Source organism: Epinephelus lanceolatus, chromosome 6 (assembly GCF_041903045.1).
Source record: "Epinephelus lanceolatus isolate andai-2023 chromosome 6, ASM4190304v1, whole genome shotgun sequence".
NCBI lineage: Eukaryota > Metazoa > Chordata > Actinopteri > Perciformes > Serranidae > Epinephelus > Epinephelus lanceolatus.
This window is the reverse complement of record NC_135739.1, coordinates 1678778-1697049: the sequence shown is the minus strand read 5'-3', so window position 1 is coordinate 1697049 and position 18272 is coordinate 1678778. Positions and strand designations below refer to the sequence as shown.

At 44.6% G+C, this 18272-nt stretch overlaps 1 protein-coding gene across 4 annotated transcripts in view; it reads left to right on the top strand.

Moving 5' to 3' along the window:
• The window catches only part of patj (PATJ crumbs cell polarity complex component), a 223032-nt gene that overhangs the window by 184815 nt on the left and 19945 nt on the right, over positions 1 to 18272 (top strand). For all 4 annotated transcript variants that reach the window (XM_078168435.1, XM_033621590.2, XM_078168433.1 and 1 more), the window contains 7 exons: positions 8961 to 9045; positions 10117 to 10209; positions 10464 to 10562; positions 12528 to 12593; positions 12933 to 13017; positions 16608 to 16714; positions 17676 to 17759. In XM_078168435.1, the coding sequence (XP_078024561.1) occupies positions 8961 to 9045; positions 10117 to 10209; positions 10464 to 10562; positions 12528 to 12593; positions 12933 to 13017; positions 16608 to 16714; positions 17676 to 17759 (619 nt within the window). The remainder of the gene's footprint in view (positions 1 to 8960; positions 9046 to 10116; positions 10210 to 10463; positions 10563 to 12527; positions 12594 to 12932; positions 13018 to 16607; positions 16715 to 17675; positions 17760 to 18272) is intronic.

The following is an 18272-nucleotide window of genomic DNA, read 5'->3' as shown; positions in this document are numbered from 1 at the left end:
CTTCACTCAGCATGGAGATGTACAGTACAGGCCAAAAGTTTGGACACACCTTCTCATTCAATGCGTTTTCTTTATTTTCATGACTATTTACATTGTAGATTCTCACTGAAGGCATCAAAACTATGAATGAACACATGTGGAGTTATGTACTTAACAAAAAAAGGTGAAATAACTGAAAACATGTTTTATATTCTAGTTTCTTCAAAATAGCCACCCTTTGCTCTGATTACTGCTTTGCACACTCTTGGCATTCTCTCCATGAGCTTCAAGAGGTAGTCACCTGAAATGGTTTCCACTTCACAGGTGTGCCTTATCAGGGTTAATTAGTGGAATTTCTTGCTTTATCAATGGGGTTGGGACCATCAGTTGTGTTGTGCACAAGTCAGGTTAATACACAGCCGACAGCCCTATTGGACAACTGTTAAAATTCATATTATGGCAAGAACCAATCAGCTAACTAAAGAAAAACCAGTGGCCATCATTACTTTAAGAAATGAAGGTCAGTCAGTCCGGAAAATTGCAAAAACTTTAAATGTGTCCCCAAGTGGAGTCGCAAAAACCATCAAGCGCTACAACCAAACTGGCACACATGAGGACCGACCCAGGAAAGGAAGACCAAGAGTCACCTCTGCTTCTGAGGATAAGTTCATCCGAGTCACCAGCATCAGAAATGGCAAGTTAACAGCAGCTCAGATCAGAGACCAGATGAATGCCACACAGAGTTCTAGCAGCAGACCCATCTCTAGAACAACTGTTAAAAGGAGACTGCGCGAATCAGGCCTTCATGGTCAAATAGCTGCTAGGAAACCACTGCTAAGGAGAGGCAACAAGCAGAAGAGATTTGTTTGGGCCAAGAAACACAAGGAATGGACATTAGACCAGTGGAAATCTGTGCTTTGGTCTGATGAGTCCAAATTTGAGATCTTTGGTTCCAACCGCCGTGTCTTTGTGAGACGCAGAAAAGGTGAACGGATGGATTCCACATGCCTGGTTCCCACTGTGAAGCATGGAGGAGGAGGTGTGATGGTGTGGGGGTGTTTTGCTGGTGACACTGTTGGGGATTTATTCAAAATTGAAGGCACACTGAACCAGCATGGCTACCACAGCATCCTGCAGCGACATGCCATCCCATCCGGTTTGCGTTTAGTTGGACCATCATTTATTTTTCAACAGGACAATGACCCCAAACACACCTCCAGGCTGTGTAAGGGCTATTTGACCAAGAAGGAGAGTGATGGAGTGCTGCGGCAGATGACCTGGCCTCCACAGTCACCGGACCTGAACCCAATCCAGATGGTTTGGGGTGAGCTGGACCGCAGAGTGAAGGCAAAGGGGCCAACAAGTGCTAAACACCTCTGGGAACTCCTTCAAGACTGTTGGAAAACCATTTCAGGTGACTACCTCTTGAAGCTCATGGAGAGAATGCCAAGAGTGTGCAAAGCAGTAATCAGAGCAAAGGGTGGCTATTTTGAAGAAACTAGAATATAAAACATGTTTTCAGTTATTTCACCTTTTTTTGTTAAGTACATAACTCCACATGTGTTCATTCATAGTTTTGATGCCTTCAGTGAGAATCTACAATGTAAATAGTCATGAAAATAAAGAAAACGCATTGAATGAGAAGGTGTGTCCAAACTTTTGGCCTGTACTGTAGTTAGGATAGGAACTCTTTTGAATAAAGCTAAACACATTCCTTTTTTTATGCTGCCTCCGCCACCCTGTAATGACTGCAGACTTATTTTTTAACTCCATTTTAAATCATTTTAAATCATGTGACTGGCAGGGTGGGAGCACAGGGTGTTTTTATTAAAACATTTTAGCCTACAGAGAACCGTCAATGGCCAGGTCTAGAAGCAACGTTCTTTTTTATTTTACTACATCAGTAATACCTCCTTTACACCTGGCATTATCATGCGTTTTTTGTGATCAGATTGAAATGGGATTGCTCTTGACCACATGAAGGTACAGGTGTAAATACACTCGAAATGCATTGAGGACGGATTGTTATCCGATCTGCTAAACCACCTCTGTGGTGGTCAGGGACGCATTGTGACCACATCGTGACCACAGTGTAAATGCAGATGCGTCTCCAATCCACATGCAACAACTCTGTGGGTGAGTAAGCGAGGTGTGCCAGCTGGACACAGGAAGAAGGAAGAAGACGACAACAGAGCACAGCTAAAGCAAAAGCGGTGGCTAAACACATCTGTCTCCTCTGCTTTCGTCAGTATTCCGCTTGTTGAAGACGGTTTCTTCCCCTGCTTCGAAAAACAAGGAGTCAATACAATAACGCGACTTCACGGGCGGCTAACACCTTGTTGTTGTTGTTGTTGTTATTGTGGCCCACAGGATGTGACATTGTAGTCTGCTGCTGGAAATGTTTGCAGAAGAAGAAGAGGAGGATGTGATGTCAGTGGGAGGGAGCGTGATTGGATAGTAAATGGATCTGGATGTGGATACCGGATATTAATACCAGGTGTAAATGTATGTGGTCAGGCGCCATCCAATTGTAATCTGATCACAAAAAACGCATGTTAATACAAGGTGTAAAGGGGGTATTAGAGACGTGACAAGATACATATGAAATGTACAGATTCAACATTATGTATGATACCAACGTTTCCTCCTGACTGAGCTGCTGAACGATGACGAGATAATTCATCAGGGTGTTTTGGTAACGACGTCTCTCAGCTGAATGTGAATGTTAAACTCATTAAGCGGCTCAGGTGCATGATTTGATTGGCTGACGGTGTCTGTCTCGCATGACCAGAGCAGGAAGTAACAGATTGACCCATAAATCCTGTTTCCTGTCGCCGTCACCTTCACCAAGGAGACATTAACAGTGGTTGGGGACGGGTCAGTGATGGTGATGGAGGACGGGGTGGAGATTGGAGCGCAGATGTAGAGACGTCATGATGTCACAGTGTAGTTCGGTCTGAGTCATTAATTAAAGGGTCATTCCGCTGATTTTACACATGAAGGTCTTTTTACTCATCAGTTCGTCCTCCTCCGTCTGTGAAAGCAGGGGTGGAGTTTGGAAGGTGTGGCTGATTAAACAGGCAGTGAGGCTCCAATAAAATACACTGTCCAGTTGCATCATGGGAAATGTAGGATCCAGTGTTTTTGAATATCTCTGCCTCTGCTACTTTTTAGGCTTTAAAAGAGTCTAACAGAAAAAAACACCACAACGTTCAGACACTCCAACAAACTTCAGGTCTGATGTATCTGTAGAGGAAACACTGGTGTAAATGTAAACACATGTTGTTGTTTGTTGGTTTGAACAAACAGCTGATGTTGTTTCTGTCTCAGCTGTGAAGTGATTTCTCTTTGTAGAGCGAGTTCAGCCCACTCCACTCATTTCAATGCATTTATCAGAGATGAAAGACAGCTGAGAAAACAGTTGGACGTAAAGAGGCTTTTATTTTGACATGTTGTCAGCAGACCAGACTTAAAGTCGGCGAATAAGCTGCTTTTGTCTGAGTCTCTTGGTGAACTGTCTTCTCTCTACAAACAGACTCTTTAATGTGTGTTTTATAACAGATAAAGTCAAGACGAGGAAATCATCAGCCAATCATTGATGCTTTCATCCAGGCAGTCTAATCAGACTGAGATATGATCTTTAACAGGACAATAGCTAATAATAAACCTCATGATGCCTTTATTTGAGAACAGCTGATAATGAGTCTCTTTGATGGAGTTCAGTTCATAATTTCCATCCTGATCAGATGAAGAACAATCTGTGAGTGATGTGGAGGGAAACAGATCTACCGTCACCTCCTTCTTTTATTAAAACACTCGACAGTTTTAGAGCTCTCGGGCTGCTCTGACGATGAATGAAATTAAAATGTTCATTCTGACGGAGTCAGCGTTTCGCTGTCTGTCATCAGGTTAAAGTGCTGACGTTTCCTTTAGTATTCGGTGACCCTGAATGCCTCCTAACAGCATCACTTCCTGTCTGCTGCCAGCAAACACAGAGCCTTCAGAGAAACGTCACTGTGTTGTCATACCTGTACTTCCACGCTGTTTAGTTTGCCAGAAAAGATTCAGTTTGTCCCAACATGCAGTAATCAGAGCTTTCCTGTCTGTTCTGACCCACAATCCTCTGAGCAGCAGAAAATACGTCACAATGGCCGAACCGCAGACAGATGACAGCTTATTGACAGAAACCAATCACTCGATCACAGACGATCTATAATGTAGGCAGTTATAGCTACATAAATCACAAAGTAACATCAGCAGAGCTTTGTAGTCCAGAGGCCTGGACTGGACTACAAAGCAGGGTTTGGAGTTAGCGAGGTAATTTCAGGGTTAACTCTGGGTTTTCAGTACTGCGAAGCTGGTTCTCTTTTTACCGGGATAAATCACCATGGTATCTGATGCTGAACAGCTGACCTGCTCCGGAGCAGAGGCCTGAAGCCAGTTCAACTTACCCAGGATATCTTCTCGTTATCTGGTCTGACTAACCCGTCACATCGGCCGTCTGGATAACCGCTACTACAAAGCTGGTTATCAACTACCTCCGGGGCTGTTAATCACGAGTGACATCATCAGAACCACGAATGAAGTCAGCTGCTTCATATGAGATGAAATGAAACAGTACAGAAAGTGTCTGTGACTGGAGGACAGTAAAATGTCAGTGGCGTGGGATGCAAACGGTACTCTTTAATCTTATTATGGAAAATGCAGAAACATTGAAAATAATATCCTAAAACTCACTGTCAGCCAAAACTCAAATACAGTGCAGGAATCACCAGGCTCTACACCAATCAGCCAAATCATGAAAACCACTGACCGATGACATGAACAATACTGACCATCTCGTTACAATGCCATGCTCTGCTGGGAAACCTGTGGTCCTGGCATTCATGTGGACGCTACTGAAAGCACTTTACTCATCCAAACACGCTGCGGACCAATAACACTCCTCGATGGCAGTGCTTCAGCAGAACATGCTCCATGTCTCACCACAAACAATGCTCAGAATGACAAACAGTGCAAGGTATCCACCTGGTCTCCAGATTCCCCAATCTGATCGAGCACCCGTGGAACGTGCCAGTACCCCACCTCACAACTCACAGGTCTCAAAGGATCCACCGCCAACGCCCCAGTGCCAGACTCCAAAGCACACGGCAAGAGGTCCCGTGTCCATGCCTTGACATGTCAGAGCCAAGTCCAATCCTAAAAGGCCCCACAGTGGATCAGGGGTACCTCTGGGGTATGAGCTCGTCCCACGAAAACTCAATCAGATTGGAATCTGGGGAATTTGGAGGCCAGGTCGATGCGTTGAGCTCTCTGTCACGTTCTTCGGGCCACGCCTGACCAGTTTTTGCTCTGCCTGGGGGGCACATTAGTATAGAGTGTTTTACGCTATTTATTTGGGTGATGATGAAATTTCTCTAAATATGTCACATAAAAACCTTTAAAGTAACACCAGACTGTTTCTGCTGCTGAAGTAAAGAGTTATTATTATTATTATTATTGCCTCTTATTTTCTAAAATTAAAAAGTTCCCAGGAAAGAACTGTATGTGATTTAAAATTAGACAGAAAATAGAGACAGTTGTTGACTTTAAATGTTTGACGGATTCCCTGAAAATACATGCACAGTTTAAACCCTAATAAATATTTCTGGATCGTGCATTTATTATGAAAAACTTAAAATATCAAACTGCATATCAGGTTCAAGTTTCCAAGGCACCACTGAAATCTTTCAAGACACTGTCAGTCTGAAAACAGTCCTTCCCAGGCTGTAGTTTTCATGCACATTGTTTAAAAAATGTTTGTAGTAGACGGTTGTTCGATACGATGTTCAGCTGGAGAAAGGAAAGAGCTGCAGAAACTCAAACAGCATCGGATAAATCTGAGTCCCGCCCTCGCTGTTTGACTGACAGCTGATATCTGTGAAGTCCAGCAGCACTAATGATGGAGTCTAAATAAGAAAACAGAATGAGACTCTGAGACAAAACCTTCATCTCCGTCCTCTCTGATCTCCGTCCTGGAGCTCCACAGATGGCTCCATTTAGAGCCTTGAATCAAACGAGCCGGCTTCACTCGGCTCCTCTGCGGCGGTTTGAAGTGTCCCCGTGGTGGATTCGTACCATATGTCCTCATGTAGCAGATGTCCTCTGTGCCAGACTGCAGGTATCGTCCCCTCACCGCCTCCTCCTTCATGTCCGTCGGCTCACTTCAGGGGATCGTTGTTGGTTTTCTGCTCCGTTACCCAGCAGGTGTCTTGTTGTTGTTGTTGTGATGCCTACTTGATAAATATAATTTCTCCCTCAGCCGAGCTGCTGTGTGACGGCTCAGTGTTTAGATTACAGTGATAGCGTTGAGTGAAGTCTTTGTCTCGTCACATCGCTGCTCCGGCTGCAGGAACTCTGACTGATCAAATCACTCAGCAGATAAAAAGGTCAGACTGTGTGACATCAGCCGAGTCAGGGTCTGACCCAGCAGGCGTGAGACGCCAAAGACGAACAGGACACATCAGGGACGGCTCACAACAGAATGAGCGTCCCAAGGTTTTTTCCATCTCTCCTTAAATTTGCTCCCAAACTGTTTGTCTTTTTGAATGAATGAATAATTTTTGTTTTGGTTACATGCATCTTGAGAAAAAAAATTATTTCACAAATTTTTTCACTGTCAAAAACCAAAAAGGAGTAGGCTGAAGCCCCAGAGGATTACCCAGAATATCAGCAAATACCAGAGAAAGAAAATAAATAAATAATAAATAAATACAATTTACCCTAAATTATAATCCTCAATTATTTTACATTTTAAGGCTTTTCTGAAACTCAGGAGAGAGCAACACAGTTTTAACTCAGCTCTAAGTCCATTTCATAGTTTGACTCCAAAAAACTGAAACACATCTGTATTTTACACTGATTCTTACTTTACACGTGTCATAAATAATAAAACCCTCTTAAAGGATCGTTTCCTTTTCTGAATTAGAAAAAATGAATACAGACAGGAAGGCTTCTGTTGACTAGAGATGATACGCCGTCTCACGGTGGTCACTTCCTGTCAACGTTACAGATCAGAAGCACAGAGAGTTGTTGACTAGAGATGATACGCCGTCTCACGGTGGTCACTTCCTGTCGACGTTACAGATCAGAAGCACAGAGAGTTGTTGACTAGAGATGATACGCCGTCTCACGGTGGTCACTTCCTGTCGACGTTACAGATCAGAAGCACAGAGAGTCGTTGACTAGAGATGATACGCCGTCTCACGGCGGTCACTTCCTGTCGACGTTACAGATCAGAAGCACAGAGAGTCGTTGACTAGAGATGATACGCCGTCTCACGGCGGTCACTTCCTGTCGACGTTACAGATCAGAAGCACAGAGAGTCGTTGACTAGAGATGATACGCCGTCTCACGGCGGTCACTTCCTGTCGACGTTACAGATCAGAAGCACAGAGAGTCGTTGACTAGAGATGATACGCCGTCTCACGGCGGTCACTTCCTGTCGACGTTACAGATCAGAAGCACAGAGAGTCGTTGACTAGAGATGATACGCCGTCTCACGGCGGTCACTTCCTGTCGACGTTACAGATCAGAAGCACAGAGAGTCGTTGACTAGAGATGATACGCCGTCTCACGGCGGTCACTTCCTGTCGACGTTACAGATCAGAAGCACAGAGAGTCGTTGACTAGAGATGATACGCCGTCTCACGGCGGTCACTTCCTGTCGACGTTACAGATCAGAAGCACAGAGAGTCGTTGACTAGAGATGATACGCCGTCTCATGGTGGTCACTTCCTGTCAACCAGCAGCTTTTTACAACGTTGCAGAACAGAGCGTTGACAGTAGTCGTTTGTTTCAACTCGTCTCATCGTGAATCTTTGGTCTGAACTGGGTATAACAGAAACCATTGCTGTAAGCGCACCGTGCTAACCAAGCTAGCAGCTAGCGATACAGTTAGCCTTACCCTCTCGTCCAAATATGGCTCCACGTCTGGCTCCAAAAATCCAAGATGGCGATTGCCAGATGTGAAACTCGAGGCTTCAAAACAGGAGTCCACAAACCATTAGGTGACATCACAGTGCCTACGTCCATTATTTTACACAGTCTGTGGTTCAGAGCAACAATGGCAGCTCCTAAAAAGGTTTCTTCATTAAACGAGCGAGGAACTGAAGGCGTTCCTCGACAGAAGAAATGTTTTCACTGACTGGCTTCATCGAGAGTTTGATTTACCACCTGGCTCCATTTGATCTGATTGGTTGAAGTTAGCTGGTGACAGATGGTTTCAAACAACAAAACTCAACGGCTCTAGTTTTTATATAATGTAGGGGCGGGGCTTATGCTAAGGGTTGCTCCACTGCATCATTGAACAGGCTTTAAGCCCCCCCCCCTTAAAAAATCCAGGACACAGGATGGTGACACAGTTTAACTCCACAGTTCAGTCCTGTAGGTTTCCCAAATGTCTCTTCATGTTTTCAACAAGTGTTTTCTAATGTGTATCATGTGTTTAGATGTGAATCTCAGATTTTACATTACTCAACTTTAAAAAAGCTTCAACCTCCAGAGAGATGAGGAGTGGATGTGAGAGTGAATCAGGAAGCACCACAGGTGAATCTGTGTGTTTGAGGCTCTGCTGCTGCTGCTGCAGTGAGTCTGTGCTGCAGAGCTGCTGCTGCTGCTCTGTGACTGATGATCTGCTCTCACAGGACTCTGACCATAATGAAACACTGAGTGGACATGTGTTCTGTGTGTGTGTGTGTGCGTGTGTGTGTGTGTGTGTGTGTGTGTGTGTGTGTGTGTGTGTGTGTGGGCTCAGGTGGTGAAGCTCTACATTAATAATAAACTCCATCAGTTTCTCACTGAAGACGAAATGTGTTTTTGTTGTTTCCTCTCTGTTTTTGTGTTGCAGCCAAAACTGAACTGATGTCTCTCCCTCTGTCTGTCTCTCTGTCTGTCTCTGCCTGTCTCTCTGTCTCTGTCTGTCTCTCTGTCTCTGCCTGTAGAAATGAGGATGCTATAAACCAGATGGCCGTCCCCCCCTTCTCGTCTCCCCCTCCTCCCCCTGTCCTCAGCCCCGTCAGCCCCGAGGTAACGACATACACTTTGACACACTTTAACACATTTTGACACAGACCCTCGTCCACATACTTTTGTCTCTTTGTGACACCAGAGAACATAAATAAACACAAAACATTAAAGTGCAGACTGACCTGCTGCCAGAATCTGATTTCCTCGCGTCTTAAATTAAATAAAATAAATTGACACAGGTATTTAAAAAAAAAAAAAAAAAGTCAGATTATAGCGTAAGAATCAGGAAGTGGAAGTCCAGTTGCCTACGATATAGCACTTAAAGCCTCGTATCCACCGAGCAGTTCAGTTCAGTTCAGTTCAGTTCAGATCAGATCAGTTTTCTGTCTCCACAGTGAAAGTTGTGGATGGTCCCAACAGAAGCGTTCCTTAGCGTCCCCATGTTTGGTCCCCCCTCTGTTGGGGTACCTAGCACACAGATCTGGTACTAAAAGGTGGAGCTAGAAACCCTGCAGTCTGATTGGTCAGTAGAGAACGCTCACTCTGGTTTTATGTAACCTCTGTTCATACATCAGTAAACTACAACTATAAAATGAAAGAGAAAAAAATAACTTCATTCACTGGGCCGACTGCCGGCAACTTTTAAGGTGGAACGTTAACTTGTAATGTTACTCAATGCATGAGTTGATGACGTGAATCCATCAGCACACCTTAAATTTCACTGTGACAACTTTGACCATCACTTTACTTTTTATATGACACACACTTTTAGTAATGACTTTAAAAATATAGATTAATTTGGAGTGGGAGTGGGCAGAGGGAACCAGTTCACCTGGCTCTGTTTAGTAATCAAGCATCACGTTTGTTTAATCTGGACACAAACAGAAACTTAAAATCTCAGTCTGTAGTCTCCAGTCAATCTTTTGTCTCTTCGTTTAAAGCAGTTTCTACCTGTTGGTGTGAGAGATTATTTACCAGCCCCATCCCAAACACACTCGGTCAGGAGACGTTCACTGTCACTGTAGAGAACCAGGAACTATGATGACAGTAAAAAGAAAACATGACAGTGATATTAAATGTCTGGATCAGAGACTGACCTGTGGATATTCTCTTCTTCTTCTCCTCTGTCAGTCTGTCTGTCCAGCATCTCTCAGTGTCTCTGCCCACACAGATGGACCCCGCCCCCTCAACAACCTGACGCTTCACCCATCATCGGATGCACCGGTCAGTCTACGGCAGCTCAGATATAATCAGTTCCTTATGTGAATATTTAGATGGATCCTGCTGATTTTGGTGACCTGATTTGTTCCCCCCCAAAAACCCACCAGAGCTCAGATCTGAACTTGTTCCACCAGAGTATTGGTTGTTGTACAGGTGAAGCTACAGAGGGATAAATCAGTGTTTCCATGTGTCCATCGGTGTTGATTTTTTTGGGGATTTTAAAGTGTAAACTGATCTGTGATCTGTGGTCCGAACAGGACGAGACGAGCGATGAAGCCGAGCAGAACAACAGGAACAGAAGCAGCAACATTAACAGCGCCACCAAGAGTCTGAGGGAGAGCGACGCCTCCAAGAAGGTACAGGTCTGAGTCACACAGTCACACACTGTGGGAGCGAGTACTCAGACCTCTGTGCCCACTGGGCGGGGGCGGAGGGTTCGCTCTGTGCCAGGGGCCGTATTCACAAACAGTCATACCCTTTTTCCACTGTCACTCTTGGCCGCACCGAGTCACACCATGCTGCGCCAATTTGTGTTTCCATTATCAGTGTAGACGCGCCACGCAATGCCAAGCTGTGCTGGAGATAGCTGGGAGAGAGTTGCTGCCCAAAGCGAAGGAGTTTAGACCCTGCGCCGTAGCCTACACCATTGTGAGCATTTATACCTGTGCTGTGGTGTGTCTGTGTCACTCTGCAGTTACACCTCCAAAACACTAGTCAGCGGCAGAGGTTTCTGTGAAGTGCTGTAAAGTTTAGTTGATTCAAACACATTAAACACACATTAAACACATATTAAACACACATTAAACACATATTAAACAAACACACATTAAACACATATTAAACACACATTAAACATGGCTTAATAGAGACAGTGTCAAACACAAATCAGCTTCACTATAACTCGCAGCATTCACAGACAAACACTTGTCTTTATCTGGACACATTTTCCCACAAATACAACATGCTAACATTATTAGCACAAGCCTATGGCATTTTACATTGTATAAATTAGCCTAGCAGCTAGCAGAGATTTCCTCTGCTCATATTTCAGCCAGGATAAATCACACACAGTGTGTGGAGGCTTTATTGTCTGCGTCACTGTGATGTGGAGTTACATTTCTGGGGAGCTGCACGTCAGGCTACGGCGTAGGGTACGGCGATGATTTGATGCAGATGTATAAATTCCGTCTCAGCCATGCTTGTTGTTGCCATGGGTAACAGTATGAGGTCAATATGTCAAAGTTGAAATATCGCAAGTGTCACAATATGAATTTTTCATATCACAAAAAAAATTATATTGGTATTATTGTGAAAGAGATGACATGGCACACCCCTAGTCAGATGATTGGCGGTTTGGTGTGAATCCTGCAGTGATGTAGGCGCTGCTCAGGACCGTTGTGGTTCAGAGGGAGCTGAGCCGGAAGGCAGAGCATTCGATTTCCTGGTCCATCTCCATCCCAACCCTCACCTATGGTCATGAGCTCTGGGTAGTGACTGAAAGAATGAGGTCACAGATACAAGCGTGTGAAATGAGTTTCCTCTGTAGGGTGTCTGGGCTCAGCCTTAGAGATAGGGGGAGGAGCTATCTGGAGGGAGCTCGGAGTAGAGCCGCTGCTCCTTCACATCAAAAGGGGTCAGTTGAGGTGGTTCAACATCTGATCAGGATCCTTCTGGGTGCCTCCTGCTGGAGGTGTTCTGGGCACGTCCCACTGGTAGGAGGCCCCGGGGCAGACCCAGAACACACTGGAGGGATTATACATCTCATCTGGTCTGGGAACACCTCGGGGGGAGGGACGTCCGGGGTGCTTTGCTCAGCCTGCTGGCCCCAGATAAGGGGTTGAAAAGGGACGGATCCAATCAGATATCTGAAATCGGATCAAGTTACATCTGAATAACTGAGCCCTGGAGTCTGGTGGGTTTGGTGATGGTGATGATTTCAGGACTGTTTCTGCTTTAACTAAAAAGATTTTACTCTTTAACAAGGAGCTCTATCTCTGTAGGGATCCTATATGTTGTCAGACACTCAGAATATCGATCTGAGCCTGTCAGTGACAAAAACAAACACTGTTAGAGGACGTACATTGACAGTGTCTGGTTGTGAGGAGTCAAGACTGCAAAATACCGAAGTTTCTCTTTTCACTAACTTTACTGAAGAACTTCATTATTTCCCAGAAGTTTGTTGTGTTTGAGTCGTTTTCTCTGTTTGTTCTCTGCAGAAAATTAAATTTGATAATGAAATAATTAGATTAACCGTCAGGAAAAATCTGTCCTGTGTTCTCAGCTGGTGATAGTGTGTGTGTGTGTGTGTGTGTGTCCTGCAGAGGCTGAAGGTTGCAGAGTCTCCAGAAAATGAGCTTCAGGCTCCGAAGGCGTCTCTGGAGCAGCAGGTAACAACAGAAAAACTGAATTTAGATCATCAGACAAGTAATGTGAGAGACAATGACACAGTCAGATTATAACCCCCACCATGATGCGTTCACCTGATCCCGCCTGTCACCAGAGAGTCTGTGTTTGTACCTGATTTTTCACGTCTCACATCAGTGTGATCGTTTCTCTTCAGGAATAAAAACATTTAATGTTTCAGTGGTTTTCTTTCTTCAGTGTCAGTGTGTGTCCGTCTGTTCACTGCTGACACTGATCCGTCTGCTGCTTCACTGAGCTGATCAATAACTTAAATCTGATCTGTCTGTGTGTGTGTGTGTGTGTGTGTGTGTGTGTGTGTCCAGTCCTGCAGGTCCTCCAGCAGCTCCAGTAAACAGACGGCAGCATCTCCTCCTCTGATCAGCCCCGACCTACAGACCGCCAACAGAGGTACGTGCTCACACACAGAGTATTTGAACTGTTACTGAGGTAAAACATCAGAGGTCGACTGCTGAGACAGGAAGCTCAGCTGGTGGAATCTGGCGGGCTGGTTGCCATGGAAACCGACGCATATACTCTGTTCGTATCTGCAGATGAACTGAAAAGGAGTTTTCTGATCGACTCTAACGGTGAAGTATCGTCAGTCTACAAGTTATCAAGGTATCAGTCAGTCGGTAGAAAGGTAAGTAGGTTGATGGGTAGGTAGGTAGTTAGGTCAGTAGGTAGGTTGGTCGGTCATTCCGTAGGTAGGTAGGTTGGTAAATAGGTAAATAGATCCGTCAGTAGGTAGGTCGTCGCTAGGTAGGTCATATGTATCCACCTACTTACAGTACAGGCCAAAAGTTTGGACACACCTTCTCATTCAATGCGTTTTCTTTATTTTCATGACTGTTTACATTGTAGATTCTCACTGAAGGCATCAAAACTATGAATGAACACATGTGGAGTTATGTACTTAACAAAAAAAGGTGAAATAACTGAAAACATGTTTTATATTCTAGTTTCTTCAAAATAGCCACCCTTTGCTCTGATTACTGCTTTGCACACTCTTGGCATTCTCTCCATGAGCTTCAAGAGGTAGTCACCTGAAATGGTTTCCACTTCACAGGTGTGCCTTATCAGGGTTAATTAGTGGAATTTCTTGCTTTATCAATGGGGTTGGGACCATCAGTTGTGTTGTGCAGAAGTCAGGTTAATACACAGCCGACAGCCCTATTGGACAACTGTTAAAATTCATATTATGGCAAGAACCAATCAGCTAACTAAAGAAAAACGAGTGGCCATCATTACTTTAAGAAATGAAGGTCAGTCAGTCCGGAAAATTGCAAAAACTTTAAATGTGTCCCCAAGTGGAGTCGCAAAAACCATCAAGCGCTACAACCAAACTGGCACACATGAGGACCGACCCAGGAAAGGAAGACCAAGAGTCACCTCTGCTTCTGAGGATAAGTTCATCCGAGTCACCAGCCTCAGAAATCGCAAGTTAACAGCAGCTCAGATCAGAGACCAGATGAATGCCACACAGAGTTCTAGCAGCAGACCCATCTCTAGAACAAGTGTTAAGAGGAGACTGCGCCAATCAGGCCTTCATGGTCAAATAGCTGCTAGGAAACCACTGCTAAGGAGAGGCAACAAGCAGAAGAGATTTGTTTGGGCCAAGAAACACAAGGAATGGACATTAGACCAGTGGAAATCTGTGCTTTGGTCTGATGAGTCCAAATTTGAGATCTTTGGTTCCAACTGCCGTGTCTTTGTGAGACGCAGAAAAGGTGAACGGATGGATTCCACATGCCTGGTTCCCACTGTGAAGCATGGAGGAGGAGGTGTGATGGTGTGGGGGTGTTTTGCTGGTGACACTGTTGGGGATTTATTCAAAATTGAAGGCACACTGAACCAGCATGGCTACCACAGCATCCTGCAGCGACATGCCATCCCATCCGGTTTGCGTTTAGTTGGACCATCATTTATTTTTCAACAGGACAATGACCCCAAACACACCTCCAGGCTGTGTAAGGGCTATTTGACCAAGAAGGAGAGTGATGGAGTGCTGCGGCAGATGACCTGGCCTCCACAGTCACCGGACCTGAACCCAATCCAGATGGTTTGGGGTGAGCTGGACCGCAGAGTGAAGGCAAAGGGGCCAACAAGTGCTAAACACCTCTGGGAACTCCTTCAAGACTGTTGGAAAACCATTTCAGGTGACTACCTCTTGAAGCTCATGGAGAGAATGCCAAGAGTGTGCAAAGCAGTAATCAGAGCAAAGGGTGGCTATTTTGAAGAAACTAGAATATAAAACATGTTTTCAGTTATTTCACCTTTTTTTGTTAAGTACATAACTCCACATGTGTTCATTCATAGTTTTGATGCCTTCAGTGAGAATCTACAATGTAAATAGTCATGAAAATAAAGAAAACGCATTGAATGAGAAGGTGTGTCCAAACTTTTGGCCTGTACTGTACATACATACTTACCTACCTATCTACCTAACTACTGGCCGATCTCCTTACCTATTAACCAACCTACCTACTTGTTGGTAGGTTGGTAAGTAGGTAAATAGATCCGTCTGTAGGTAGGTAGGTAGGTATGTAGATCGGTCATCGCTAGGTAGGTAGGTAAGTAGGTGGGTAGGTAAGTAGGTAGGTATGTAGGAAGGTAGGTGGATTGGTAGGTAAGTGGATAGGTCAGTATGTATGTAGGTAGGTCGGTCCGTTGGTAGGTAGGTAGGTTGGTAAGTAGGTAAATAGATCCGCCTGTAGGTAGGTAGGAAGGAGAGTAGGTAGGTCGTTGATAGGTAAGTTGGTAGGTAGGTATGTAGATCAGTTGGTTGGCAGGTAAGTAGACTGGCCAGTAGGTAGGTAGGTAGACAGGTCAGTAAGTATGTAGGTAGGTTGGTCGGTCATTCCATCGGTAGGTAGGTAGGTAGGTAGGTAGGTAGAAAAGAAGATAGGCAGGTCGGTCGATAGGTAGGTGGGTAGGTAAGTACCTACCCACCTACCTACTTACCTACTTACAGACCTAACTACCAACCTACTGACCTATCTACTTACCTACTTAGCTACCAACCGACAAACCGACTGACTGACTGACTGACTGACTGATAACTGAAGAATTCATTCACTAGTTCTGACCAAACTTGACACAAATGTCTAACAGGATAAAATAATGAAGGTCAAAAGGTCAAAGGTCAGCTTGACTGTGACATCATCATGTTTTAACGTCATATCTCAGGAACAGAAGGGGAGACATTTGGTCAGATACTGAATTGGTGACTCTAATCTTGAAACTGTGCTGATTGTATAGATCTTCTGTGTGTGAAGCATCCATGTTTTCACTGACATGGATGGAGACTGTCAAAGACACTGGACTGGTGGGAGGAGTCATACAACCACAGGGTGGGCGGAGTCATACAACCACAGGGTGGGCGGAGTCATACAACCACAGGGTGGGCTGGTGGGTGGAGTCATACAACTGTGGGGCAGTAGCTCTAGTTTGATTTTGAAATCCCTATCTAGCCTAGCTTTATTCAGTATGTGCTCCATGTTTTTGCAATTGGATGATGTCAGAATCATTTTATCTCTACAACACTGATAAATGAAAAAAAAATACTGAAAAATAAGTCTCATTCATTTCCATATAATTTTTTGTGTCAAATCCTGAGCTGCACGTTAACGACCTCTGATCGACACAGACGTGTTTGAAGATGCTTCACTCAGAGATCCAGATAGATTCAGTCTCGATGTCTTTAATTTCGTGGTTTCAAAGCAGTGACACATCATGATATTCACGGGGGAACTTATAATGATGTCACTGAGGTCACAGAAACAACTAAGAAAACGAGCCGCTGGAGGTCAAAGTTCAAGTCCAGACCTCAGTGGTGACAGACATCTCACTGGTCTCCATCTAAAATATAAAATCATACATATCCCTCCGTAACATACAGGTTGAGAGAGTGTGCCTCTGCAGCGAACAGGAGAAAATATAATGTGAAGTTAGGGAGGACACTAACCCTTCCTCCTCCTCCTCCTCCTCCTCCTCCTCAGACCCATCATGCTGTGCAGTGGTTCCTGGTCAGGAGATGCTGCTGGAGATCTGTAAAGGTCGATCGGGACTCGGACTCAGTATAGTGGGAGGAAGAGACACACAGCTGGTAACACACACACACACACACACACACACACACAAACACATGGTGGTGTTTACTGTCATTGATTTGTGCTGCTTAATAATCGGATGAATTTAACCCCCTGGATTAAACCTGAGGTGACAGGTCTTGGTGTGATCCTTGATTCAGATCTAAGTGTCATGTCCCACATTTACAAAGTGACCAAAACATAATTTGTCCTCCTCAGAAACATCGCTAAGGTGCCACCATTTCTAAATGAACAAGATGCCGAGAAATTGATTCGCACCTTTATTTCAAGACGACTCGACGACTGTAACGCACTTTTTACTGAGAGACTTCAGCTGACTGAAAACTCTGCAACACCAGCCTCGATTGTGGGACAGGTTAAAGACGTTGATCTGGAGACCTTAGAGGTCAAGAGTTGGACTACAGGAGTTCACCAGTGTGGGGTGCAGCCCATGTGTGGCTTTAAAAACAAATGAAAGAACCTTAAAATCAATCCTGGATTGATTTTATGGTTCTTTCATCTGTTTTTTAAAGAACCTTAAAATCAATCCTGGATTTGACAGGAAGCCACTGCAGGGATGCTAGCACTGGTGTAATGCAGTGAGGAGTCTGGCTGCAGCGTTCTGCATCAGCTGCAGGCGAGACAAAGACGACCGGTCGACACCCAGGTACACAGAGCTGCAGCAGTTGAAGCTTGAGGAGATTAATGTGGTGGTTACAGTATTCAGGTCATCGTGACAGAGGATGGACTTCAGTTTCTTAGCTGGAAATAACAGTAACAATGAAGGAACATGTGACTCAGTGTCACAGTGTGGCTCACTGATGTGTTTTAAACAACAACAGAGGAAGAAGCTGGAGATACACAGTACAAGTCAGAAGATCCATGTAGTGTTGGGTCGAGTCTGAACATTAGAAGACGAGTGTCAAACATCACCAGAGTAAGACTTTATAGATTTCTGTCTGTCTCTCTGTGTCTCAGGACGCCATTGTGATCCATGAGGTTTATGAAGAAGGAGCTGCAGCCAGAGACGGACGCCTGTGGGCCGGAGACCAGATACTCGAGGTACGCTGTCCTGCAGTACTGATGGTAGTACTGTGAATACTCCTGAGTCATCTGTTCTGTACCTCCATTATTACTGTGAACTGTCACTGCTGATACTGTTACTAAGACTATAGACCCTTTCAGGGTCGATGTCACAATGACATCACAGTATTAGCTGTGGGCTACATAGGAGTCTTAAAATCAGAATCAGAATCGGTTTTATTGCCAAGTATGTTTTCACATACAAGGAATTTGGCTTGGTGACTCTTGTGGTCTTGTTGTGTTATTGGGAGCCAGAATAGAAGGAGTCATGGCTCAAAACCAGCCGCCACTGCCCGTCAACAAAAACAAAGACAACTATGGTTAAATGTGATAAGACCAAAGGACTGGACGGAGGCCATCATCAAAAATGCTCACATGTGCAGCGCACACTTCATATCAGGTTAGGGAAAAAGTATTTCCTGTTGTAGGGATGAATAAGGTTATGTGTATTAAGGGTTATCATGTCCACCTCATCAGAAACTGGGGAGGGAT